The sequence below is a fragment of the Lichenostomus cassidix genome, chromosome 6 (assembly GCF_008360975.1).
Source record: "Lichenostomus cassidix isolate B80296 chromosome 6, HeHo_3.0, whole genome shotgun sequence".
NCBI lineage: Eukaryota > Metazoa > Chordata > Aves > Passeriformes > Meliphagidae > Lichenostomus > Lichenostomus cassidix.
Genome location: NC_139487.1, coordinates 2,443,702 through 2,470,516, shown reverse-complemented (window position 1 = coordinate 2,470,516; position 26,815 = coordinate 2,443,702). Strand labels below are relative to the sequence as shown.

At 43.1% G+C, this 26,815-nt stretch overlaps 1 protein-coding gene across 4 annotated transcripts in view; it reads left to right on the top strand.

Annotated features, from left to right (window-relative positions):
- DOCK1 (dedicator of cytokinesis 1) overlaps nt 1-26,815 on the top strand; it is a 251,333-nt gene that overhangs the window by 1,283 nt on the left and 223,235 nt on the right. For all 4 annotated transcript variants that reach the window (XM_085064608.1, XM_085064609.1, XM_085064607.1 and 1 more), the window contains exons 2-4: nt 18,804-18,887; nt 23,558-23,598; nt 25,476-25,531. In XM_085064608.1, the coding sequence (XP_084920734.1) occupies nt 18,804-18,887; nt 23,558-23,598; nt 25,476-25,531 (181 nt within the window). The remainder of the gene's footprint in view (nt 1-18,803; nt 18,888-23,557; nt 23,599-25,475; nt 25,532-26,815) is intronic.

Genomic DNA, 26,815 nt, shown 5'->3' with positions numbered 1-26,815 from the left:
AATTTCAGTATTGAGGATGTAGCACAACCATAGCAAAAGTGCCACTGATGGCAGTCGCTCGTTAAGTTTCCAAATTACCTGCCTGGTGGTGTGGGATGGGTGTTTTGGAATGACTGGGTTGTCACGTAGTAGAAGCTGATGTTACAAACCAGTGACACTCGAAAGCAAGTTCCTCTTTTGCATGAGCTCTGGGGGTGACTGCCCCGGCCTGGCTTTCCAGGAATCTCTTGAAATTGAGTTGAAATGGACGGGAGAGGAAAAAGTGTGAGATAGACTGATTTTTTTAAAAAAAATCTTCTTTAAATATACTTGGATCTCCAGTGTGGGAGATTGGACATGCAGTAAGAGAATGACTTAAATGTAATTTAGGAATAAAAAACCCTGTTTGTTGCTTTGAAAAAGCACAAGATGATGTGCTCCGTTGGTGCTTAGTTGGTATTTTTTTTGTGTCCACTGCTCTGCAGAGAAGTTTGTAATGGTTTTTTACAGTAGGTTTGTGTTTCTCTGATAGTTCATTTTTCTTTTTTATAAGGAAGCTGAGATTCTCACCAAACTGGGATGCTTCTCTGCTGAATGATAGGGATGTGAGGGTTAAAAGTGACTGTAATGTTGCATGGAGGTAAAATCAGATTTAGAACTAATTGAATGGCGGATTCACTGGCCATTCTTTTAGGTGCTGTTTTGGGAGGGATGGCTTCCTTCTGGTGTCCTCCTAAAGAAAATGAATATTTAATTTGGTTATATGTGTTTTATGGAACTTTATGTTGTTAAAAAGGGGCACTGTGAGTCTTCTGATGTTTTATTTTTTGCTGCTTGTGAAAGCTGGAGGTTGTGGAGAATTGATGCAACAGTTGTGTAGTCCCAAACAGAATTGGAGAGGGCACTGTTAAACTGAAAGTTTGAACATAAGATTAATTCTTTTCCTATTTGCTGTGACCACTCCTGGAGGTTGATGTTGACTCAGTATTGTCTGACAGTGAGAGAATCCCAAACAGGAATGCTAATGGGACTTAGTGAAACATAATTTGCCATGCTTTGTGTGTCTCATCCATCCATGCAAATATTTCCAAAAGGATGCCAGACTTTCCAGTGGTGCCCAGTGACAGGATGAGGAGCTATGGCCACAAATTAAACCATGAGGGGTGACAGAGAAGGGTGAAGGAAGGGTGGCAGAGCCCTGGACTAACTGCCCAGGGAGGTTGTTAAATCTCCCCCTCTCTGGAGACATTCCAGACCCACCTGGGTGTGTTGGTGTCACCTGCTCCAAGGTGGCAGGTGGGATGGACTGGATGATGTCCAGAGCTTCCTTCCAGCCATAACTATTCTGGGATGCTCTGTGCATGTTTCCCCAAAGCAGAAATGACAAGAAGCTCTGTGTTGTTGTGGTTGTGTTATGTCACACTGGTGGGAGCTCAGAAATGTACATGTAAGTCTATATATAGAGATGCTGGTGTACAAAATACCCACATGTGCTTATGTAATGCATTTGTATCCCTTTCTCCCCCTCCTGTGGTGTATTCCTGTGCACAGCAGGGTTTTCTTAACATCTCAAGGCCTGAAGATTTGCTGGGTGTGGAGCAGCTGGAATCAATCACAGCAACAAGGCTGTAGTGAAAGCTTGGCAGGACACAGGTGTGCTGAGGAGCCTCCCGTGGCACAGTGGGCTTTGGGGATGCTGCTGGATCCCTGCACTCAGCTCAGTGAATTTGCTGCCCCAGCCCTGTGTGCAGAGGCATTATCTCAGCAGGCAGTGCAGAGCGTGACTCAGCTCCGCTTCCTGAGAGAGTTCAGGGAGGCTGCAGGAGGAATGGGTGTGGATCTAATGGGATAATACGGATATTAGACTAACATATGGGGAGCCGCGCGAAGCAGGAAAATGATCAGCTTCGTTGGAGAAGCTTTTCCCTGCTCGCAGTGCTGCAGGTCCTTGTCCTCCATCTCAATCCTGCCTTTCATCCCTCGCCCTGAGCTGGTGGGAAGGAGTGTGGTTGTGTGGAGAGGACCACGTGGGTGTGTGGCTTCCTCCGCAGGGACATCAGAGGCTTCCAGAGAGCTGTTTCTGTCCCCTCCGTGTCACCAAGGGGCTGTGGCGTGTGGCTGCTCAGTCTCACACTTCCTACTTTTGGGAAGGGATGTGAAATTTGTAATTTTGGTGTTCTGCCAGCGGAGAGGGGATGTGATGAGCAGTTTGGGGAAGTCTGGGAGTCTGAACAGCACCTCTGAGATAGTGCAAGGTGGCTGTGGTAGCTTCCAAATCCTCCTGACTTCTGCTGTTCTTTGACCCTTTTCCTTTGGGTTGAGAACTGCAGTGAGAGGTAGAACTGGTGCTTCTGTACTTACTGCAAATATTGTATTTAAAATGGTGTTGTTGCCAAAGATTTGTGTCCATGTAGGGTAATTAGACCACTACCGTGGTAGTTTTATCCCTTTTTTAATTTGAATAAATGGTGAAATAGAAAAATAGTGCCACATGCCTTTGGATGGTCAGATGTTCAAGGAGAACTTCCCAGTTACAGGGCTTGTGTCCCCATGCCTGGAGGTGTCCAGGGAAGGCCTGGATGTGGCACTCAGTGCTCTGGGCTGGGGACAAGGTGGGCAATGGACTTGGACTTGATGGTCTTGGAGGTCTTTTGCAACCTCAGTGAGTTCCAGTGTTTGTCACTGGTGAGTTTGTGTTGCACATGCTGACGTGGCAAATCATAACAAGCCTGATTTTAGATAGGGACATTGGTCACACTGGATGGTTAGTGTGTTTAATGCCTCTCTGAGATTGGGATAGCTTTTCTAAAGGTGTTTATGGACGTACCTTCAAACCAGGTACATAGAAATATGTGTATTTTATTATTGGGGGAGGGCTTTGGGGAGTTGGTGGACTAAGTGATGATACAATAATCATGATTTAAAGGTTTTGCAGCTGAGTTCTGCTCTTGTAATAATGTCTCTTTGAATGAGGGGATGGGAATTTGGTCAGAGGAATACTGGTGCAAGCACAGGAAATCCTACAGCCAAGCAGTGCTGCTTCTCTTCTGCTGCTTCAGGGAGGACTGTGATGCTTTAGGACAGATTTAAAGCTTTTGTGGAGCCCTGGAGTTACTGTCCAGGCTGTGGTGGCATGTGGAGACTGTTCTTTTGTTAAGGTGATCCTCTTGTGCATATTTGTGCCTTAAAGAAGGGAAGGAAACATTTTACGGAAAATGAAAAAGATGCATCTTAGGAATTAATTTTAGTGATTTTAGTGTGGCTGTGCTGTGAGGTTTGAAGCTGCCTGGCAGGGCAGGACAGGTGACTTTGTGCTGGTGGTGGCAGCAGGGCTGTGTTGTGACACATCCCAAACCCATGGAGTGAAAGTGAAAATGCCCATGGAAGATTTGCTGCTGCATTGATCAGTGTATTGGAGTGAGCACATGCAGAGTCAGTTTGCTGGGGATGACATTCCCCATGGACACCCTGATTGGGGTTTTATTTGTTCTATCATTCTGCTGGGAGAAAAGGCTGAGAGAATTTAGATTGTTCAGCCTTGAGAAGCTTTGGGGTGATCTCATTGTGACCTGAAGGGAGCTACAAGAAGGATGGAGAGAGACAATTGATAAAGGTCTGGAGTGACAGGACAAGGGGGAATGGAGTCATACTGCCAGGGTTAGATGGGATAATGGGAAGGAATTGTTCCCTGGGAGGGTGGGGAGGGCGTGGATCCCTGGTAGTGTCCAAGGCCAGGTTGGACAGGTCTTGGAGCAGCCTGGGACAGTGGAAGGTGTCCCTGCCATGGCAGGGGTGGCACTGGATGATCTTTATTATCCCTTCCAACCCACACCATTCCATGGTTCTCTCTTACAATACCTTTTCATTCCCTGCTTGCTGAGGGGATGCATTTCCCTCTGCCCTATCCCTGGCAGCCCCTGGAGCAGAGGGAAGGGGCTGGTGGATGTTCCACACCTCTTCCCACACGAATGACCTGAAGTTGACTGCAGGCATGTGCTCAGTTACTCCCAGTTTGCTCAGCAGCCACTATTGTTCTCTGTCAATAAACACTTGTTGCAAACAACAGATTGGAGAGGGATAAAGATACCAGATAAGTGGAAGTGAACTTGGACTCCTGTTTGTTTTTGTCCAGGTCATCGAGAACATTACTGGGATTGTTCTGAGAAGTGATTCCTGGTTGGATTTTCCAGGAATTACTATTTTTTTTTTTCTCATAGAGCACAGACTGACTTCAGTAGGTAGCCAGCTGCCTATGGCCATAATACAGAGCTTTTATTTAACTTTGCAAAGGAAGTTTTCAGTCAGTTTAAGGAATTTTCAGCTGTTCATTTTACTTTTGTTCCTAGAAAATAAAAGGGGAGGTGGAAAACAAGGTGGGATTTGACACTTTACCTGGTACCCAGGTATGGCAGTGACAATAGTCAGGGGCTGATTTAAGGTGTCTGGTTTGTTACTTCCATCCCTGGAAGTGTCCAAGGCCAGGTTGGACAGAGATTGGAGCAGCCTGGGACAGTGGAAAGTGTCCCTGCCATGGCAGGGGTGGCACTGGATGGAATTTAGGGTCCCTTCAGCCCAAACCATTCTGGGATTCTCTGATTCCAAGTAACACCTTGGTGGGTTTTGTAATTATCCCTTTATCTCTTCTGTTGTAAATGCTTGAGTTAGATGCACTCAAGCAATGCTAATTTTTGGGCTGTTTGCCACACTGGGCACAGATTTCTTTGTGTTATAAATGCATTTTCCTTTCTGCAAAGGTAGAGCTTTCAGGGAAGGGGAAAATAAACTGGAGGCAGTTTAAAGTCACAGCAACATCTCCAGGAAGCACCTCTGTTGGTTTGCAGCTACAGGAATAAGCATTAGGATAATTTTCCTTTAAATATTGGTGTTTCTGGAGTTTGGCTGATGGGCACATGGAGGATCCATTGCTTTGTCTAATCCTTCAGCATGGTCCTGCAGCACTGAAATCCAACCCACCTTGTTAAATACCTGTGGATGTGGCCAGCTGCAGATAAATAGCTGGGGCTGACTTCTCTTCATGAATGGAAGCTCCAAGATGGAGCTGCTGCTAGTCCAGTTTTAAAGTATTTACTCCATCAAAAATGTCAGTTTTGCCTCTCCCCTTTGTCCTGCTGCAAGTCCAAAATTTCCTCAAAATATTCGGTGGAGCTGCTCCTCCTCATGGGTCATCCTCCTCATCTGTCATCTTTGACAGGGAGGTGGACCACTGACAAGTCAGGTTTTTTTTTTATTAAATTTAAAAGCATTTTTTAATTCTGTTTTCTAGCCTGTGGTGGCTCCCAAGGCTGTTCTGACAATAATAATTTTCTGAGTAAGGCTTTAATGAATTCCTTAATGAGTTATTGGAATACTTTCTTCCTTTAGCTTGGTTGGGGGGGAATTGAAATCGTGCTTTGTCTAAACCAAAAAAAAATCTTCAATAAGAAATAATTCTTGTAATTCTGAAACTTTATCTCCCTTTTCAGACTGTAGTTGTGAAAACATTTATATATTTATGGTATTATCTGCCTTATGGAATGTTGTGTGTTTGTAAATTATGTATGTAATTTGTGCATTAAATCTGATTTCTGATGTAAAGATTTGTAACACAAGAAGCAGCAGTTGCTGCATTTCAGTTTCATCAGCAAAAAATATGAAATATCTCTGGAAATATTTTTCTGCTCCATATAGCTTTGTAACTAAAGTGAAATAATTGCACTGAGAACTATTATGTGTAATCATGTATACCATATACGTAACAAAACAAACAGATGGATGAATAACTGAAGCAACTATTGGCTGCCATACATGAATTTTGGGGGTTTTTTTTTTACAACATTTCTTAGCACTGCTGCTTTATTTCGAGTCCTGCTTATATTATTTCAGCACAGCCCTTTTTAGAACATGTTTGCAGAGGGTTTTGCTGGCTGATTTTGCCTGGGGGTGTTGGAGTAGCAAAACGTCTTTGTGTTCCCCAGTAGAAAACACCAACAAGTGAGTGGTACAGGATTTGCTGTGTAATTTCTGAGCGGGAATGGCAGCAAAATTGTACATAATCAATGTTTGTGCTCGTAGGCACTTGGGTTTTTGAGGCACTCTGTTTGTACAGCCCTACCCTTGTACTAGCTGTGCCACTTTCGTGGATGTGCTGCGTAAATTATTCAGTAATAAGGTGGAAAACCTTGCTGGAGCAGCTGCCAGGCTGAGCCAGGTGTGGGGGTTTTGGGGAAATCCTGTTATCCCTGAGCAGTCCCACCTGGGGAGGGCATCAGTGGTGGCATCAGGAATTGTCCTCCTTGGGGAGGAACCTCATGGAGTTCCTGGCTGGTTCTGGCAGAGCTTCCCAGAGCGTTTGGGAAATTTGGCAGTGCAGGTGAGCACAGAGACCCTGAAATACCTGAGAGCCTCTTGGAGCATCAGATGCCTAGTGGAAGTGCAGCCTGAGGTGTTTGTGTTTGCTCTGCCTTCCTTCTCGTGCTTATCCAAACAAAGCGCGGAAGTGCTGGCGTCACGGGGCTTGGAGCTGGATGGAATAAAATAACATCTGTGCAGGGAATGGGGCCCCTTGTCCCGGGAGGAGGAACCCTCGGGGAGTGGATGAGGCCACACTGCCCAAACCTTCAGCTGTGCTCTGTTGGGAGGGCTTTCCCCGTTTCTATACATGGAATAAAAGGAAAAAGCAGAATTCAGGGTGAGCATGGCAAACCCTGGTGCTGGTGGTGCCTCCGGGAGGGGCAGAGATACAGGATCATGGCAAGCTCCACTCCTACCTGTCTCCAGCAGCTTCCCTGCCTCCCAGCTGGTGCTTTAGCCTTAACATCCTCCTAATGGTGCCAGCTGGTCTGCAGGATAAAGTGTTGGCAGTAGGGAATGGTTCAGGGCATGCAGTAAGGTGCTTACATCAAGGAGTTGCTTCAGCGCAGAGAGAGCACTGTCTGTGTGTCAGAAATGGAGTGAAAGCACCTGGTAATAGAAAAAGTGCTCCTGTGGTAGACCCTGACACAGGAAATCTCTCAGTGCTGAGCCAGATGGAAGTCGTTGATGATAATTTGAGTTTCTGAGTCTTGAGGCAGATGGTGAGCGATTTAAAAGGACGCTTGCTTTCAAAAAAAATCTGCTGTGCATATGACTGCAGTGAGCAAATCCTGCCCCTGCCATGGCTGGGGATTATCAGGGCAGTGGCTTGCAATGCCCTATAAATACTGAAGGAGGGCTTGCTGTGCAGTTGGGCTGTGCAGAGATATGGTGAAATGTGTCACTTGGGCTGGGAAAGTTATAGATAAGGGCCTGTGGGAGTGTTTCTGTTGATAAATATGAGGTTAATAATAATAATGAGGTTGATAAATTTGAGGTTAATCTTTCAAAATGAGAGTATGAGTGAAAACGAACATCAAAATGGCAAGAAGTAAATCTTTAATTATTGTCTTGTAAGTAATGGAAAGAGCTGAAAGAGGATGTGCCCAGCAGCTCTTGTTTGATTGAGTTTGACTTTTTCCTACTGCTTTGGGGTGCTATGGGAGAGTTGCTGTTCTTTTGCATCAATCTATGGCTCATTTATAGCTTTAACATAGGAAATAATGCTTGGACTGAAGCCTTTAATATGCTCTAACTCGAGGTAGTTGTGGTGTTACCTGATATCAGACCTCTTGTTTTTTCCTTCATATCTCTTATTTTCTCCTTACACACAAATTCTCACCAATTTTCTGCAGACATCACCTGTTGCCTTGTCATCCCTGCTGCAATTCCTTCTTTCCTGCTCACCTGGCTCCCCCTTTTTGTCATTGTTGTACTGCCTCAGTCTTGCCTGTTATTTTTTTTCTCTTGCCATGACTGGTTGGTGTTGGTGTCTCTATCAATCCATCACCTTCCTGATGCTTCTCTGACCAAGAATCTTAGGTGGAGTAGACTTGAGCCTATTTTATTTTATCCTGTCTGAGGCTGGTGTGTCTTGTGGGTTTGGTTTTTGGTTTTTAGCGGTTTTATATTCGTGTGGATTGATCTCTGAAGTTTCCAGTGTGGAGGGTAAATGGTAAAACTGGTTGTAAAAAAAGTGCTTTGTAGGATTATTTTATTTTATTTTTTTTTCTTAATTTTGGAGGTTTTTTGCTTCTGTTTCAAATCAGAGTTAGTCTGTAGAAGGTATGGCAGTATCCATACTGGACATAAAGAAACCAAACTTTTTGTCTTGGACTTCCCAGGCCATGGGCAGAGAGCAGCTCAGAATTCTTGGAGCACTGGGACTGACTCACAAACAGCTGGCATTGACTCCTTTTTAAAATTAATTTAGTGACATGTGACAAAGCACTGGAGGGGGTTGACACAGTGGATAAAGATGCTTTTCCCAGAGATTTCAGTCATTGAGCTTTTCTGGTGAGAAAACAGTTGTGCTTGCTCACCAGTGAAGAGGCTGGAGATGAGAACAGATATTTTTTTTGTGGTGCAGAGGTATTTCTTAGGCAGTAATTTCCATAGTGTGTGAGTCAAACAGGACAAAACACCAACCCCCAACATTTTGATGCAGAGCCAGATATTCTTTTGCTATTTATTACATTACACTTTGTGTTTGTTGGTTGTGTTCTTGAGCATTGGACTGTAACTAACACTCTAAAAGGATTAAAAAAGCACATGAGATGTTTATCTGTTTAATAGGGACATCTGCAGTTAGATTGGGTGGGATTGCTTTGATGCTGAGCATTGCTGCCCTAAAGAGCTCCAGAAGATGCTCATGGGTGTGGGAATTCTTTCATAAGGTCTTGATCTGTCTCTAAAGTGCTGATGGTGGGAATTAGACTTCGGATTCTGCCTGGTCTGGTCCCTCTCCTGCTAAATCCCACTGTGGGCATGTTGATGGAGGTGATTCATGTGCAAGATTAGGGCAAAGGTTTGGTTAGAGCAGTGCTGCAGCCACAGACTGGGAATGGTGTCCCTTCAGGTGGCAGTGTCCAAAACTCGTGTGGCACTTGGGACACAGTTCAGTGGTGACCATGGTGCTGGGCTTGGGTTGATGGTTGGAGTCGTTAAGGGTGGAAAAGACCTGTAAGGTTAGCAAAGCATTTTTGGGAAAAATATCCCAAACAGTCTTTGAGGAGTGACTAAAGCATCTTGCTTTGAGCTCTGTGGGGTGGGAATTCTTACTCTTAAAAAAACAGACTTGATGTAGCCAGATAAGCACATTTCACTGAATACTTGAGAGAATTACTCAGTTATGGTGCTGCTGACATTGTTGGAAGTTTTGTGTGGGTTCAGCTCTGGTTTGATTTTCTAGTTGAATGTATTCTTGAAGTGATTTATTAACAGATTTTTATCAATCGCCTGGGCTGCAGAGGAGGCCTCTGTTTATTTTCTGGGCTGTGATGAGTGATTTCACTGGTTCACATTTTTGCCTTAAACACAGAAAGGACAGTTTGGGCTTCCTGCAACAGCTGCAGTTTCCACAGTTAGAGCACACGAAGGTGAACGTGTTCTTGGCTGAAAACCAGTAGTTCTAATACTTTTAGGGCTTGAATATTTAAAATATTGGGTTAACTGCAAGCTTTTACAGTCTGGTTATGATACCATCTATAACACAGCCTGCTGACTGGGGAGCTGTTCTTAAATCAAGATACAAACTTTCAAAACCAGGAGTTTCATGTATTATATTTGTAAAATGCTGTCTTGAGGCTTTCATAACATTTACATAAAGAGTGTGGAAAATATAAAATAGTTTTGAGAAGGGGAGCTGGAATAATTGCATGCCAGCTGAGGTGTTGAGCAGATGGGTAGTGACAGCACTGAGAAATGCCTGGGTAAACTTCGAAAAAGTGAAAAGTAAAATACTGGTGATCATTAGTGAAATCTTGAGTTCTACAGTTGTTTCCCTTCTTGCTGCATCTACACATGACAGGGTTTGTGTTACCTTTGCAGGCAGCAGCTCTTGTTTTTGGGCTGTTCATGGAGCAAGAAACATTTTGGAAGTTTGAACTGCTGTTCTCCAGAACACTGAATGCTGCTGAGCAAGAGGAGTGAGTTAGGTTCCTCCAGGAGAATGGCACAAATACTGTCCCCACCTTTTCCAACACTGCTGAGTGGTCCTGGTGTCTCAGAGGATGCTTTCACCAAATGAACCCAGGGCAGATGTTTGATTTATTTATCAAAAATGAGTTGGCTTGCTGGACATGAATTGAGTGTGCAGTGTGCTGGCTGTCATTAATTTGCTACTTTTAACCATTTATTTGTTTTTTTTTATTTCTATTGTGAGGTAGAGGTCCTGAAAGCAGAGATGAGTTGCATAGTTGAGAAATAACCACTAATTTTTAGATAAATGCAGTGTTTTTTCAGCGAGGGAAGCAAATATCTAAAATATTTGTGAAATATTTTAGATATTTAAGGTGAAAATTACACTGTCCAGCCTTGTGCTGCCTGTTGGACTTGCTAAATACAGACATTGGGGCAGAATCATGGCAGGGAAATCCATCTCCCTAAGCAGTTTTTTTCCAGTGGAGCAGTGCTAGGAACAGGAGCTGGCTCTGGCCTCCTGCTCTGCCCTGGCTGCATGTGCTGGGTGCTAATGCCTCACCTCTTTTCAGGGAATGCTTGGATTGATGCTGGGAAAATAACCTGCCAAAAAGGAGCCAAAAAGAATCAAAATACTCTCTTTTTTTCTAGCAAAGGTTAAAAAGTTACTGCTGGGTTACTGACACCTTAGCCACCCTCCTGGCGTTAATATCTGTGACCATCAGGGTGATTTTTAAAATACATTTTCTTTGGATGATTATGCTTGGAAAGGAAGGAGTTAGGGCTTTGAACTATTCTGAATTAACAAGGGCAATTTTGAGGCTCAGGACAGTGAGGGAAGGAGGCATAAGGGTTATATTTGATGTATTTCAGTAGGCTGAGGGGTGCCTCAGCAATGGGGAGCCAAGTTCTCACCTGGGAATTCCTGTATACATTTGGGATTGATTACTGGGCTATATAAACTTCAAAATATTAATTTATTACATTATATAGCTATTAAAAATCATTGATTAGTTTAAATAATAATAAAAAAAGAGTTGGATGCAATGATCCTTGTGAGTCTCTTCCAACTCAGAATGTTCTGTAATTAGACTAGAAAAGGCTTTAGAATTATTAAATTAACTTGTGATGAGGTGAATTGTTGTGGATATACAGGTAGGTTCTTCTTGTGATGCTCAGTGTCTGGAAGCAGAGATTTAGGGTGTTCCTCTACTCTGCTTTTCCCCCTTGCCAGAAATCTGTATATTTAAGGAGTAAAAAGTGATGCTGGGTTTTTAAAGAACAGTGGTATCGTAACAGTCACTTTTCCGTATTTCTCCCAGAATGAACACAAATATTGGGATGGGTTGAGAGGATTCCCCTGAGGTGGGAAACACGGATCTGTGGGATTCTGAGCTGTGTCTGGGAGCTCCCCAGGGCTGAGAGGGAGCTGGACAGTGACCCTTTGTTAGGGCCAGGGGCTGAGCCAACTCTGCTGGAAGCAGCCTGCAGCATGTGATCGCCCCTGCTTGGGAGAAAAACAATTTTTCCCTGTTTTTTGCAAAATGCTGCTCTTATCTTTTAATGCATTCAGGGCTGTTTGACTGGTGCTCCCATGGTGATGTTTTCCCCCTCATTCTGGTGTAAGGTGCAAATTCAGGAAAAGTGTTATTTCCCATTTTCTGGATGTTTTGGGAGAGAGGGGGAAAGTGTTGGTGGGTCAAACTGGAGCTCTCAGCAGGTCATTCTTCTCTCTGGGTGATCTTTTGGGGAAAGCAGAACACTTTCCTCAGGGATTGTTTGACTTGGGATCTGTGCTTTTGCTGTTGGAGACAGCTTGAATGACGGAGAGACAAACAAGGGGATGACAAAGAAAAATAAATCGAGTAAGGTTTGATGTATAAAAAGCCCCAAACTCCTTCATCTTTTTTCTCCCATTCCAGAAGCTTTCATGAGACAGCAATAGAGGAATTTTGACTTTATTTTCCCTTTTAGAAATACTGAGGGAGGAAGAACAGTAGGAAATGAAAGCATCTTCCCATCACCTCATTTCCTCCTTGCTTTAGGCTCTTTGCTCTGCATCATCAGCTCCGTGTTGCAGTGAATTGTCATTTTTTTTCCAGTTTCTGCAGCAGTGCAAGAGGAGTTTCAGTGTGTTGAACTTGATTTTTATAGCCATTGAAATGCCTGTTAAAATATAGTTGTGGCATTAAGCTCACTGCTGTAGGAGTGCTTAGTCAAAGAGCCCTTTTTGCACAATTATGCTCAGTGCAAGAGAAACCTGCTGCCAGGGCAAGGGAGAGGCTTGAAGAAGCAAAGGGCTGATGCCTCAGGGATGTTCACAGGGAGCTCTGTGGCCTCCTGGAGCTCCAAATTGTACCTGTTGGGGGCTTTGACATCATTTGTGTGGGTTTAACCTGGAGCACTGGGTTGGGAAGATTTCAAGGTCTCTGAGTCCCTTTCACAAGCTGGATTTAACAGTGACCTTGTGGCATTTGGGGACATTACACCTGTGTCAGTGTTGGCTGCACACAAACTAAACATGAGAAGTTTCACCTCAATGTGAAGAACTTTTCTCCATGAGGGTGGCAGAGCACTGGAGCAGCTGCCAGGCAGGACATGGAGTCTCATTTTCTAAGGGAGACATCCCAAACCCACCTGGATGTGTTCCTGTGTCACCTGCTCTGGGTCCCCCTGCCTTGGCAATGGGGATGGGCTGGATGATCTCCAGAGGTCCCTTCCAATCCCAAACATTCTGGGACTCTGTGGCTGGATTTGGGACTTCTCCTGGGGCTGTCCTTGCTGTTGATGGACAGAAGTCCCTGCTGTGCATGTTTCATGCTCTGCCAGCACTGACCACGAGCTGGCCTAATTCCTCCTCCCCTCCAGCCTTTAACTCTTGTCCCTCTCCTGCCCAGCAGACCCCTGGGTGCATTTTCTACATAGCACTGTTGAAGGTTTTGCAAATTTTGTAAAACCCAGGGGCTGAGGCAGTTTTGAATTGTACTTAATTCGGAGCACTGAAGTCCTTTCTTGAGGCACACATGGGTGAGCACAGCTAGTGCTGAAATGCTGGCCTTGCCTTCCTGGAGGAAAGTGCCTGTGCAGAGCAAGAGCCAAGTTACAGCTCCTCAGTGGCCCCCAGTGAAATGTAGGAGGTCCAGGAGAACATCAAAACTCACTTACTCTGTGATTCTGAGTTACCACAAGACAGATGCCAAAACATCTGCCTCTGGATAATGTTCTGTGTTAGTCTAAATCAGCATCTTGCTTTTTCTGCAAGGGCCAGTGCTCAGAGCTCGGGGTGATGTGATTACTCCTTGCACACAGGGTGTTTCACTTAATGGACTTCTTAATATTAAAAATCAATTTGGATGGTCTTGATTGGGCTTCTTGTTAGCTGTGCATTATGGCACATTAATAATGCTGTTAGAGTCAATAATGATGTATATATATTTTTTTTTTAGCACTAGTTTCAGCTTTATACCCTGAGTACTTCGTGGTGAAGTACTCTGAATACAGATTAGCAAAAGGGAGGGGAGCTGTTAAAATGGTGTGTGAGCATCTCACTTCATTAGCTCCCTAAAAATAAAGTGTCTGGCTTGAAAGGGGAGAGGAAGCAAAGCAAGGACCTGAACTTGTTTCTTGGCAATCTTGGCTTGGTCCAGAACTCTTCATTTCACAGAATCATTGAGGTTGGAAAAGATTTCCCAGCCAGCTGAGCCCAACCTGTGCCTGATGCCCACCTTGTCCCCAGCCCAGAGCACTGAGTGCCACAGCCAGGAATTCCTTGGTCACCTGCAGGGAGGGGATCCAAACCTCCCTGGGCAGCTCCTTTTCTCTTTTTGTTCCTTTCTGTATTTGTAATTAGTGCGGAAAGGACATCTTGCTCTGTCCCACTTGAGCTCTGCCTGCAGGACTCAGCAGCAGGGTGGTTGCACTTGTGGAAGGGAACAGGCTTCAAGTTTGGGATTGTTCTGGATTTGTGAAGTTTCCTCACCTTATTAATTCATGCTGCATAGTGAGTGACAAGACACCAAATGTGATGCAGAACATGTTGCTCCCCTTGCCATCTGCTGTGAAACCTGAGGTGTCTGCTTGTGTTTGGAAAAGCTTGGTGACCCTTCACTCTTCTTGTGTCCTCACTTTGCAGGAGGGAAGGCAGGCTGTCCTTGTAGGGATTGCAGTCTGAGGGGTTCCAAAATCTGAGTTTAGGATTCTCTCACCCTCAGCAGATGCCCTGTGTAGCCATGGAGGAGTTTCTAGATGAACTCCTGAGTTCCTTTCATTTCTCGCTCTCAGAAGAGGGAACTGAAAGGAGCTGACCTTTGTAAGGGAAAATGAGGATAAATCCTTTCTATCTACTTGAACTTGTGGGATTTAGGCTAATCCTGTGATAAAAGCCACATTCATGGATTTAATCAATAAGATTAGAGCATCACTGGACAGGAGGAACCGCAAGCTGGATTTTCTCCTTTAGCTTGGTGGTAACTGTTCAGGTCTAAGAATTTCTCCAGGCTCCTCTTCTCTTGAGGAAATTAATTTTGTGGGAATGTTTGGATAACAAGATAACTAAAATATTAAGAAAGAACTCTGAATCAAGCTTGGTGAGACCAGGAATGACAAAACACAAGGTGAAGGCAGGAGGATCTCCCCTTGCTTAATGCACACGTGAAATAATTGTCTTCAGCAGTTCTCAGGTACAACTCCTGACTCAAACACTGCTTTTTTTTCCTCTTGTTTCTCCATTAGTCTCAGCTGTAGAAATTAGAAACTCCTGTAGGTGAGAAGCAGAGGACTAAGGAATCTGCCTGAATACTGAAATGAACCACTTTTATTTTAGGGAAAATAGGATTAAAACCTTCAGGTATCTTTTAATTCTAGAGAATTCACAAAATACTTTGCTTTCACCTCTGCAATTTCAGTCTGTTTTTATTGAAAAAGCACTGATATGATTTAGGGATTTTGTTTATTTTTTTTAAGATAGTGTAAAATAAAGCTGATAATGTGCTAAATGTAGTTTGGTTTCTTTTAGGAGTTTGGAATGATTAATACAACCTTTAAAGCAAAGTAATACCAGGGAATATTACTCTGTAACATCTTTATTGTATCCTAAGATATCTCACCTTTCATACAGTCAGAAAAAAAAGCTGATTAAATGTAAATTAAACACAAACTGGTGTTACCTTTGTTTGCTTTTGCCTTTTTCCCCCTCTCTGTCACCTCTCATTTTTGCAGTGCTGCTCTCCTCATTTCTCTAATGTGTGCAGATTAACGATTGCAGCTCACAGAGGAGTTTGGTTTGTGTTTGTTAACACTAAATGGGGCTTTGCTGCAATTACTGTAATGCCCTGTTCATTGTTCCTTTCTTTATCAACTCTTTAGAGTTGAAAAAATGCCTCTTTCTGTGCCCACGCTTAATCCTTTGCTTTTGGCACTTCAGGCCTCTTGTGCGGATGTGGGATTTTTCAAATTAATCAAAACACTCTTCAGGTAAAAAATAACTTCAAAATTGGAAGTTATACCTCAGGATTTTAAATATTTGAAATGATAGCTGAGGATGCAGTTGACGAGACAAAATGCAAACATAGCAGTTTCATGCTTTACTCCTCCAAATGTTATGTTCTCCTTTAATTAAAACCTTGTCGTTTGCTCCAATCAAACATTTCCTGTCATAACATCTTTTGATGTCACTGTACATAAAAAAAAATATTCCTTTGAGAAGGAATCTGCCACCTTACAGAGGAGCTGGTGGTGCAGTTCGAGCCTTGCTTTGCAATCCCAGGGGTGGAATGCACTTTATAGTTATTTGGGTTGTTTGTTCCACGATCTGTCAATGCTGTTGGAAGCCAGAAATGTGATTTATTTCGTCTTCCAGCCATATTTTTCACGCATATATATATTTTTAAAGCTAAATCATCCCTCGCTGGCTCCTCAGTCAGCTGAGGTCAGAGGGAGCTGTGGTGGGCAGTAATTACCACTTGATGGCTGTTTGTCACCTTCTGTCAGAAGAAGTGGTCATTGCTCTGCAGCTCCTGTTGCTTGACCTTCCTTGTTGTGCCAGACACCACTTTAGCACTCTTGGGCATAAATTTTAGTGCCTTTTATTCCTAGCTGCCTTTGATGGTGAGTGTTATTCCGCTTAATGTTGGAGAAATGCTCAGCTGAAGTGTGAATTGAGTGCAGAACTGGGTTTTAATCTGTTATAATGCAAATTTTTCCTGGCTGCTGTCTGGGATGAGTCAGTGAAGCTGCTTGTCAGGGTCCTGAAGGTGGGAGACTGTCCTTGGATTCGTTTTTGGATCATTTTTGGATGTGTGAACATCCCAGGGGCCTCTTGATTGAGCTGGGAGCAATGAAGGGATCTGAGTAAACACCCAAAGGATGGATTTATTTATTTTTTTGATGTTGCACTCCAGCCACACAGATTTGGAGGAGTTAGGGCTGTGTAACTTTGTTTTCCCTGCTATGGATAAAAGCTGAAATGAGAATATTTCCAGGGAGTGTTTCCAAGCAGACTGTCCCACGTGCTGTGTGTTCACCACTGTGATCATCCCTCTGCTCAGAGCAGTCAAAAATGCTCATTTTTGTCAATGTGTTGCTCAGAACTCCCTTCTCCTGCAGAATAGCATTTATGGCTTTCCATTCTCCTGTGCCAGATACCCTGGGAAGGAGGGTTTATCTGTCTTTAATAATGGCAAAATTAGGAAAACATTAAAACAGGAATAGCTTGGCTTGTTTTGATGTCAATAAAAACTTTTATTTTCTAAAACCTTCATTTAAATACTGATGATATTGGTCTCTGCAGTGCACCTGAGCTTTATTCTTTTTACCCTGTAGTGTCCTTTTAGTCCATTAATAACTTTCCACCTTATATTTTGTTTTCCAAACTGCTTTTCCATGTTTCTTTTTCCACTTGTAAGAGGTAAATAAATAAACTGGAGTGCACCTCTAAAATCTGTCAAACCAGAGGAGTTCTGCAGAGAAAAGGACCCAGACAGGCTGTTATGGATTTATTTAGTGGGGATAACATTGTGAGCTGCAATTCCAGGAGTTGTGGGGAGGAAAACCAGGAATTCTGGAGGCAGCCCTGGGCTCTGTGCCCCATTCTTGTGCTGGGATTAGAGCTCCCCATGTGCCCCTTGGATGTTCCCAGAGGGTGAACTTTGGGCTAAACCGATTATCAGCTTTGGGCTGAAATCAGTATTTTTTCTGCAGTTACCAGTTTTTATAGATGTGATTTGGGGGGTTGATCTTGTGGGTCATACAGGCTCTCAGGACTGCTGAGGTAGGAGAGAGCTGGGCAGGTAAGGGAGGTGTTTCCTGGATCACATCTCTCATTGCTTGATTTGTAACCATGGCTGTGGGTTTGGACTTTCAGGGGTTTTTTGGAAGTGCTTTGTTACCTGAATTGAGTGTGGAACATGCTGTGGATGCTTTGTGAGCTCTTGGTCTGAAAATTTCACGTGTAACTTATCCAGGTCGTTCGTTTTTTATTTTATTTTATTTTCCTGTTCTGGAAACTGAGGTGGAAAGCGAAGCAGTGGTTATCTGAGTGGTGGTAGGAAGTTTGCAGGTAACTGTTGTGTACTAAAACTACTTTTGCTTCCTAGAGAGTTATGACAAATAGTGAGAAATTCTGATTCTCAGGTATTTTTCTTCGGGGGTTTTTTGGAAGTGCTTTGTTACCTGAAATGAGTGTGGAACATGCTGTGGGTGCTCTGTGAGCTCTTGGTCTGAAAATTTCACATGTAACTTATCCAGGTCATACTTTTTTTATTTTACCCAAATAAAACACCCTTGATATTTTATTTCCCTGCCCTGGAAACTGAGGTGGAAAGCAAAACAGTGGCTATCTGAGGGATGGTAGGAAGTTTGCAGGTAACTCTTGTGTTCTAAAATCACTTTTGCTTCCCAAAGAGTTATGACAAATAGGGAGAAATTCTGATTCTCAGGTATTTTTCTTCCTCATGGGAGGGAGGAGCTGCAGTTGTAAATTGAGGGAGAAACTTCTGTGGGTCCACCTTGACTAAAGTTCTTTAATTTCAGTTTTGTGAAATATTGCAGTCTCTACCTTCAATCAGGAGGATCCTCCTTGGTATTGGAAGATTTTTCTCCTGCAGGGTTTTTACTCCATTTGAAACGTAAAAATTTGGCTTTAGGAGTTGTAATTGTTTTGTTTTTCAGATCAGTATTTTTTTCCAACCAAACCCAGTTTGTAACATTTGTCAGATGAATTTCTGGACAGTGCTCAAGAGTTTCTGGATTTGCTTTTGGGAAGAGCAGGAAGGAGTGGTCTTTGACTTAATGTTATTTTTGATTGTAATTTGTTATACACTGAGTTGATGTGGTTGCCTCTGGCACTCAGGAATTCGGAAATCATTTTTTTCACTATACTATGCATGCAGTAAATGAATGAAGTGACTGCAATCATTCTTTAATATCAGCATGGCAGTTTGAGTTTTCTAAAGATGCTTTGTAAGTTCTCTGCGTGTTGAGCTGACAGGAAGGACAGTGCAGTTTGTTGTGGAACTGCCTAACATTGACACAGAGTGCTGCAAGGCTGGAAAATACAGCAGAAATTAATTGAGTGTATTGCCATGAAGAAGGAAAGCATTATAAACGGAGTGAGGGACAGCTTTAGAAAGTGAACTTGTGGGGTTGTTTTGTTACAAGGGGAAATAATAATGGAGTTCAGAACTTGGCTGCATTTTTAGTTTCCTTTTTTTTAAAATTTTTTTTTACAAGAAGATTCAGAATGGCAACAATGAGTAATAAAAGCAATTATGTGGAGAAACAGAATCCTGGGATTTTGTTGTTTTGCCTGTACTAACAGCAGTGTTTCCTTTCTGCAGCTCTCTACAACTACGATGCCAGGGGACCAGATGAGCTTTCCTTACAGATCGGTGACACTGTGCACATACTGGAAACATACGAGGGTAAGGTGGCAAAAATTGAGTTGAAAAGTAGCTTTTTAAATTTTTTTTTTTTTTGGGCAATTGAATTCCTTTGCCGTTTGTGACCTCCTACCTCCTCATGCTATCAAGTGATGAATTGGGAGTGGAAGCAGATAAAGACATGTGGGGTTGATGAGCTGCTGAATAACCACTGGATTTTTTTGGGAAGGAGAATTTTCACCCAGCTGGATTTGTATGGATCAGTTGTAGCATCTCCCCTGTGTTAGAGAAATGGGAGATGCTTTTTGGGTTCCCTTGGGTAATGCAAAAGAACCTGCTGCTAAAAGAAGCTTAATCTGAATTTGAAAGTCACCTGGGTCCTAAATTATTGATGTGTCTCTAAGATGGGTACCTGTGCTAGTGCTGTGCACTGATCTCAGGCTTTTCCAGATACCTCTTTTGATATGAAACTCTCCAAATGTCACCTGTACCAAAATCTTGCCTCCCTGATCCATGTACAAGGGAATTTGAATGCTGAGTTTGATAATCAACAGGATGTGGAAATTGTCACAACATTTGCAGCTCTTAATCCGAGCAAAATAAAACTCTTTCATTATATCCTCGAGTTGAAATGTTATGGTGTGCTGCAGTTTGGAAATGTGTAGGTAATCCAGAGTTAATCTCTGTGTGTTTAAAATACAGTAAAACTCCTTGTTGTGTGGAAACATGCTTTAATATATTGATTAAATTTGCTTCTCTTTTGGTAGATCTGTGTGATACATTTATTTTCGTTATTGACCTAATTGGATTTTTTTTTTATTATTGCATTTACTGAAACAAGCAATGCTATTTCAACAAGAGTTGATCATCCCTGTGCAGTGAATTTTTGCATTTTCTCATTATTCTGGCCTGGCATCTTCCTGGAGCTCAGTTTGCTGCTGCAATGCCAAGTTTGACTCTGAGCAAAGCAATCTTTCCGCTATAAGACGTTGCATGCTTTAATAAAAACCTAATAAAGCAAAGCCTTTCAATGCAAATGAAACAATTCAAATATTGCACGGCTTTGTCCTTTTATATATAAATAGATTTGTTTAATGAATGTGGGAGAAATCCTGAGCAGGGAATGTGAAACTCAAATGCTGGCTGCTGCCAGCTGAGTGGGACAGTGAGTCACTTTTCCCCTGGACTTGAATACTAGGAAAACCTTCACCCTGTCAGGGCTTGGAGCACATGGGATGAGTTTATGTTAAAAGAGATGCAAATTCCTCTTCTCCCAAACACTGACTGCTCATTCCCTACCTGCTGAGATGGGGAATTAGATGCTGTAATTCTTATCTCTCTCTCGTTCACTGAGGTGCCATTATTAGGGGATTGTTTGAGTTGTTTGATCTCCCACTTTCCCTGGATAACATCCCTGTGGATTGTGCCCCAGGAGGTTTTGTGCCATAAATTTCCAGGTGTTTGGGAACTTCACCTGCCCTCGGTCCTGTTTGTGGCAGCCTGAGGTGGGAATGGGAAATCCAAAGGAAAATCCTCTAATTCAGTAATCCTGGGACAAAAAGTTGTTTGAAGAGTCAGTTAGATCTTTTTACAGAGGATCTGAGGTTTTGCTTCTCCAAGGTCTCTATTACCCCTTTTCCCTGTGGGAAAAACAGTTGGAATCTTTCATGGATTCCTGCTGGAGTAGACATTCTGATCCCTCGTCCTGCTGGAAATCTGACACAATTTTAAATTAGTTTCCTGCAATAATTCCTAAGTTGAGAGTAGGTTTGAACACTGGTCTGTGTCTATGGGCTTTGAAGAGGTAGAAATGTGATTGAGGTTTTTTTCCTTCTGGATCTGCCAAGAAGAGCTCCTGGGAAATCCTTGCTCAGGTGGTCTCTGTGCAGAAGACAGAGGTGAGGAGTTGGCAGGGCTCAGTCTCACATCCATGGACTGGAAAATCTGTTTTTAGGACAGGCATGAGATATCTGTTGCCTCCAGGTACTAGGATTGATTGCTGAAATTAACCTTGACCCTGTGTTTAAAATAAGACTTCCTTCCTTGCCTATGAGTAGAACTTATTTTGGAATTCATTTTTATTGCTAAAAATAATTGGACATTTAAAATTCTAGTAATGGAATTTTTTTTTTTCTGAAATGCAGAAAAATTGTGTAGAAATAATTCAGTGTGCAGATCCTGTAAAGTTTCAGCCTCTGTGAAAACATTCCTTATTTTTATAGGAGTGAGGAGATTGGAAATGAATGTGCACATTTCTCTACTAAATACTAAAGTTTGTGTTTTCCCAGCAACCATAGTAAAGATGAAGCTACATTTTAGACTAAGTGATGTTGAAAATAAAATTAATGTTCTCCTTTTAGGAAGTATTTTAGACAGTTTATTTTTCAGTTAGAAAACTTTCTCTCGTTTCTTCTAATCTGAGCCTTAGAAGAAAAGCCAAACAGGAAAACCATCTGAATTCCAAATACCCTTCTCTGCAATAGAGGAGGATTGCATTTTATAGCAGATACCCTAAAAAACAAATATTTGCCACTTTCTGCATTAGTACTTTCCAGATCATTATTGTCTTAATTCTGTTGCTTTCCATGATTTGATGGAATGGGCAAGTGGAACCATATGATCAATAAATGTGGCTCATTAAGGGGGATTGCTGTGGAATGTAACAGAAAATCAACCTGAAAACCAAGGTTGTGTGTTGGAGCATCAGTTAATTTCTGTTGCTGCTGGGAGAAGGGAGTTTGGCTTCCCAAACAGGGATTTTCATAGAAGTTATTCTTGTTATTACGGGAAAGTTTCGTTTTTGTTGCAGTTTTTTTGTTTGCTTGTTTTTAAATGCAGTGCAACTGCGTAGAAAATGGATTCATTGTTCGAGGGTAACCACAGCAAATTCTTGAATGTCTTTTGCAGCTTTGACAGAGGCAGAAATATTTTATTGGTCTCTTTTCTCAGCTGAGCATCTCCTTGGATGCACACTTCCAGCTGTTATGTCCCATTGTATTTTTTAAGAGCAAGGTCTGGTCTTGAACACCTCCAGGGATGAGGAGTCCACAACCTGTGCCAGGTCCTCCCCATCCTCCCAGGGAACAATTCCTTCCCAAAATCCCTGGGATTCCATCTCTCCCTGCCCTCTGGCAGTGGGAAACCATTCCCTGTGTCCTGTCCCTCCATCCCTTGTCCCCAGTCCCTCTGCAGCTCTCCTGGAGTCCCTTTAGGCCCTGGCAGGAGCTCTGAGGTTCCCTGGATCCTTCTCTTCTCGAGGTGAACACCCCCAGCTCTCCCATATTTTTAGGTAGTTAATTAGAGATAATTTTGTGTGTTTCAGTGCCACTGTCCCCATCTGAGTGTGCTCATGGCCTGACCCAGTGCCTCCAGTTGGACCAGTGAGAGCTGCCTTGGCAAACTGGGCTCCCTGCATGGCTGCAGGCTGGAGCCTGGTTGGACCTGCCTGGCCACTCAGGACCTCTGCAAGGAGCAGGAGTGCAGCCAGCTCTCCAAGGCAGATTTGGCTGCTCTCTTCTCTGACTGGAAAGCTTCAGGAGGCAGAGGTTCATCCAGGGCCAGCCAGCTCTGCTGTAGGGCTTTTATTCCACAGGTGCAGTGGGATGTCCTGAGGCAGCACAGGAGAAGAAATAATCATTATTTGTTCTTTAGCTTGCAGAGCGCATCTGAGCGGAGTTATGGAGTTCATCATTTAAACTCCAGCACTTCAAAATTTTGGTTTATTCAACTTAAAGTGTGGAAATGTAGTTTTTGATTAGGGTTGGAATTTGTGCATGGATTGCAGCCGGTGGAGTTAACACAGGCAGAAATGCTTTGCCTCCTTTGCACCTGAGCCAGAAGCTGGGAGTGCTCATTTCAGCAGTGAGGATGTTCTGGGGAAGCAGTGGGAATGTGGGATGAGAGGCCATGGCAGTCTCTGTGGGGCACTGAAGTGTGCTGCTTACAGACACCACATTAGGGAGGTGGCACTAAGCAGCCCCAGGGGCTGTGCTGAGATGGTGATGAATCACTTGAGCTTGTGCTGCAGGAGAGCAGACTGAACAATCCCGTGTGCTGCAGCCTTTAATTTGTATTTCTGGTCCCAGAGTGTGCATAATGAATTGATCAGCATGTGTTGATTTCATGGAACTTTGTCCCTGTTAGCAGGAGTGGGACTGCAGTTTTTATTGCACATCTGCTTTGTGCTCTCCCCATCCTCTCCCAGACAGGGATGCTTTGCTCTACAAACTCCTCTTTCCAGGCACAGCTTTCCAAAAGGGCTCCTTGCTTTTCTATTTTTATATGTGACTCCTAAATTTCCAAATATTCCTGTTTTCTGATGGGATGGCGAGCAGCTCAGAACTTGGATTTGTGCAGTTTAAATAGGTTTTGAAATGGAACTAGTCAAACGTTTTTGTTTAGTTAATGCTCTTGAATTGGTTTTGTGTGTGTTGATGAATTAGTAATTAAAATTAAATGCAGAGCAATTAAACACATCGTGTAAACCACCATCTCCATCATGCACTTCTCTCTATCATCACTGAGTTTATAGCTTCCAGGATGACTTGTTTGATCCAGGATATGAAGCCTATGGAAAACTGAAATTCAGGTGGGATATGCAGGGCTGAAGCACAGTCAGAAACCACCTCACAGTGCTGTTGAGCTGGGAAGGAGCAGCTGGGAGGTGTCATAAATGAACTTTTTAATGCTTTTCCCCCTTTTTTCCCTCCCAGGCTGGTACAGGGGTTACACACTACGGAAGAAATCCAAGAAGGTGAGTGTTGCCAGAGAGGAATGCTTGTTTTTCTCTTGGAATATTCCAATATTCTCTTGGAATAATGGGACTGTGGGTTTGTGGAGGTCTCTGGTGCTGCTGGAACTGAATCCCAGCTGTGCACTGCTCACTGCTGCTCTGTGTTCTCAGCCTCTGGCCAATGGGGATTTTTCAAGTGATGGAAATTTATTTTAGCAAGGCCTAAAAGACGAGTGGCAAATGCAGCTCTGGGGTGCAAAGGAAGGATGTGGAGCTGTGTGAGTGAATCCAGAGGAGGTACCAGGATCATTAATGGGATAGAGCAGCTCTGCCCTGAGGAAAGGCTGGGAATTGGGATTGTTCAGCCTGGAAAAGGGAAGCTTTGGGGTGACCTCATTGTGGCTATCCAGAGCCTGAAGGAGTTATGGGAAAGATGGGAGAGAGACTTTGGACAAGGGATGGAGTGCCAGGACAAGAGGGGATGGATTAGAGCTGAAGGAGGGCAGGGTTAGATGGGATGTGGGAAGGAGTTGTTCCCTGGGAGGGTGGGGAGGAGCTGGGATGGAATTCCCAGAGAAGCTGTGGTGCCCCTGGATCCCTGGCAGTGGCCAAGGCCAGGCTGGACAGGATTTGGAACAACCTGGGACAGTGGAAGGTGTCCCTGCCCGTTACAGTGGTGGCACTGGATGGCTTTAAGGTCCCTTCCAAGCCAGGCTGTTTATGATTGTGAGATCCCAGTTGTGCAGTTTCAGGATAAGTCAGTCACTAGATATGTCCTGATGTGCATCACCTTTCTCTGTGCACCAACTGATGCACCAAACCTTTGCCTCAGTGAAAAGTTCAGAACTTGCTGTTCTCCTTGGTCTGTTTAGAAGCTGCACTGCTTCAGTGTGTGTTAAATAATGTATTCCTGGAGAAATGCAGTTGCATCTTGGAGAGGAATAGGGATCCCAGCCATGGGATTTTTCAGTCCTTCTCTCTGGAGAGGAGGAGGTGGTTTCTCTGCAGTGTAATGTCAGTGTGCACCAAGGGCTGCATTCATAGCAGCTTCTCTGAACTAAAAAGAGAGGAAACCACACAAATACTGGTTGTGGCATCGTGTTGTATTTTTTGAGCCTTTTACGTTAGAGTAGTAATTAAACGAAATTAAACTTGAGGGTTTGCTGCTTTTTTCACTGAAACACTGCAAATGCCATGTTTGCCTCCAGAGGTGTGTTTTTAGTTGAGTCTAAAAGTGCAGAGTTATGTGGTTCATCCCACCCATTTCCTTACCAGGCCTGGGTTTTTATTCTATTTTGGTATTTTTTAAATTTTTTTTTTTTTTTGGTGGGGGAATGCATTAAATTTCTTCCAAACCGTATTTCATGAATGTGTTTTTTACAGCCTGAGAAGCAATTAGATGTTTTTCTTGCCTTAAATTGATCCCACGTGTTGCTGCATTGGTCTGACTGCACTAAATTTAGTGATTTTGCATTTTTTTTTTAAATTGGGGTGAAAAAACATTCCTCCCATGTGCTTTCCCCCTAGTGTCTGTCTAAGAATATCTATTATTGCATTCCCAGGAAATAACAAAACTGAACTCCTACCTCAAAGAGTGTGATGGTAGAATTTACTATATTAGCTTGACTTGGATTATTTAAAAAATACTGTTTTATTTCTGGGATCTTGATTAATTTAGGCTGTTTTTTCAGAGAAGCTGTAAGGTTGCAGTAACACCTTGAAAGGACATGCAATGCAAAATTTCAATGTATTATTAAAAAAGTCCCAAACCCAACACTTCTGGTGCTCAAGGATGTGAATGGCTCTGCAGGCCCAGCAGTGTCTTGGTGTATTTTCTGGTAATAAACACAATATATTGTGTGCAACTGATAATTGAACATTTCTTTTTCCTCTCCAAGGGCATCTTCCCTGCCTCCTATATCCATCTTAAGGAAGCAATCGTTGAAGGCAAAGGGTGAGTTGGATTTGAAAATACAAAAATCCTTTTCTTCTGTTTCATCCACATCATTTCAATGCATTATCAGATCACTTAGACTTGTTTCCAGGTAGTTTTCTGCCTTGCTGGGAAGTTACTTTGTGATTCTCTTCTTCCCTTCCCTGGTGTGTGCAACACTGAATGGTTTGAGCTGCATTTGTTGTTTAGCAACAGTTCAGATCCTTCTGTGTCAAATCAGCTTAGCTGGACATGCATGTGGAAGTTTCTAACATGGATATAAAAGTTGAGTTAAAAAACAGGAAAAAACCCACAACCAAATCCCAGAGGAAAAAGGAGGTGGAGTGAAATTAATAAATAATTACCCAGGTATGAAATGGAGTGAAATGGAATTAAAATATTTCACTCCTTTGTGCCCGATTTATTTTTGTACTCTGTTAAATATGTAAATGATCAAACCACTAATCATGAGATTGCTGCATAATGACATCTTTCTTGCTGATTGCAAAACTGCCTTTAAGTACCCTACTTCTGCAATATTAAAAGATCTAGCTGGTGTTTCTTACCTTCATGGCACCTAATTTTAAAACAAATCATCCAGAAACTTCGTGGTAATGAATTGAATCTTAATTTTTCATGGCAAGACCAATATTTTGGAAAAAAGAACAATTAAAAAGGGAGTATCATGGCATTGTAGGTTGGGCACATCTGGTTTTTATCTTGGTTACTTCTTGTGAAATCAGTATCTTAGTAATGAAGGTTATAGTGAAGTGTGCATTGATATCCTTGTGAGGAAAGCAATGAGGAGAGGGTGGGGAAAGTTCTCAAGGATGTGGAAGGATAGGATAAGAGGGAATGGCCTTGAACTGAAGGAGAGCAGGGATGGATGGGATATTGGGAAGGAATTGTTCCCTATAGGGTGGGCAGGCCCTGGCACAGGGTGCCCAGAGAAGCTGTGGTGCCCCTGGATCCCTGGCAGTGTCCAAGGCCAGGCTGGACAGGGTTTGGAGCAGCCTGGGACAGTGGAAGGTGTCCCTGCCATGGCAGGGGTGGGACAGGATGAGCTTTAAGATCCTTTCCAACCCAAACCATTCCATGCTTCCATAATCTCAGCACATCCAAGTACCCTTTATGTGGTGTGGCTGTACTGCTGTCCAGTGCTCCAATATCTGATAACATCTTATTTCTGCTTATAAATTTATAACAAGTGATGCTAATTCCAGCCCTGTTTAAATCAATTCCCTTTGGAAATGATCAGTTCCTCCTCGGGAATGATTCTAGATGAGGTGATTTAGATTAGATATC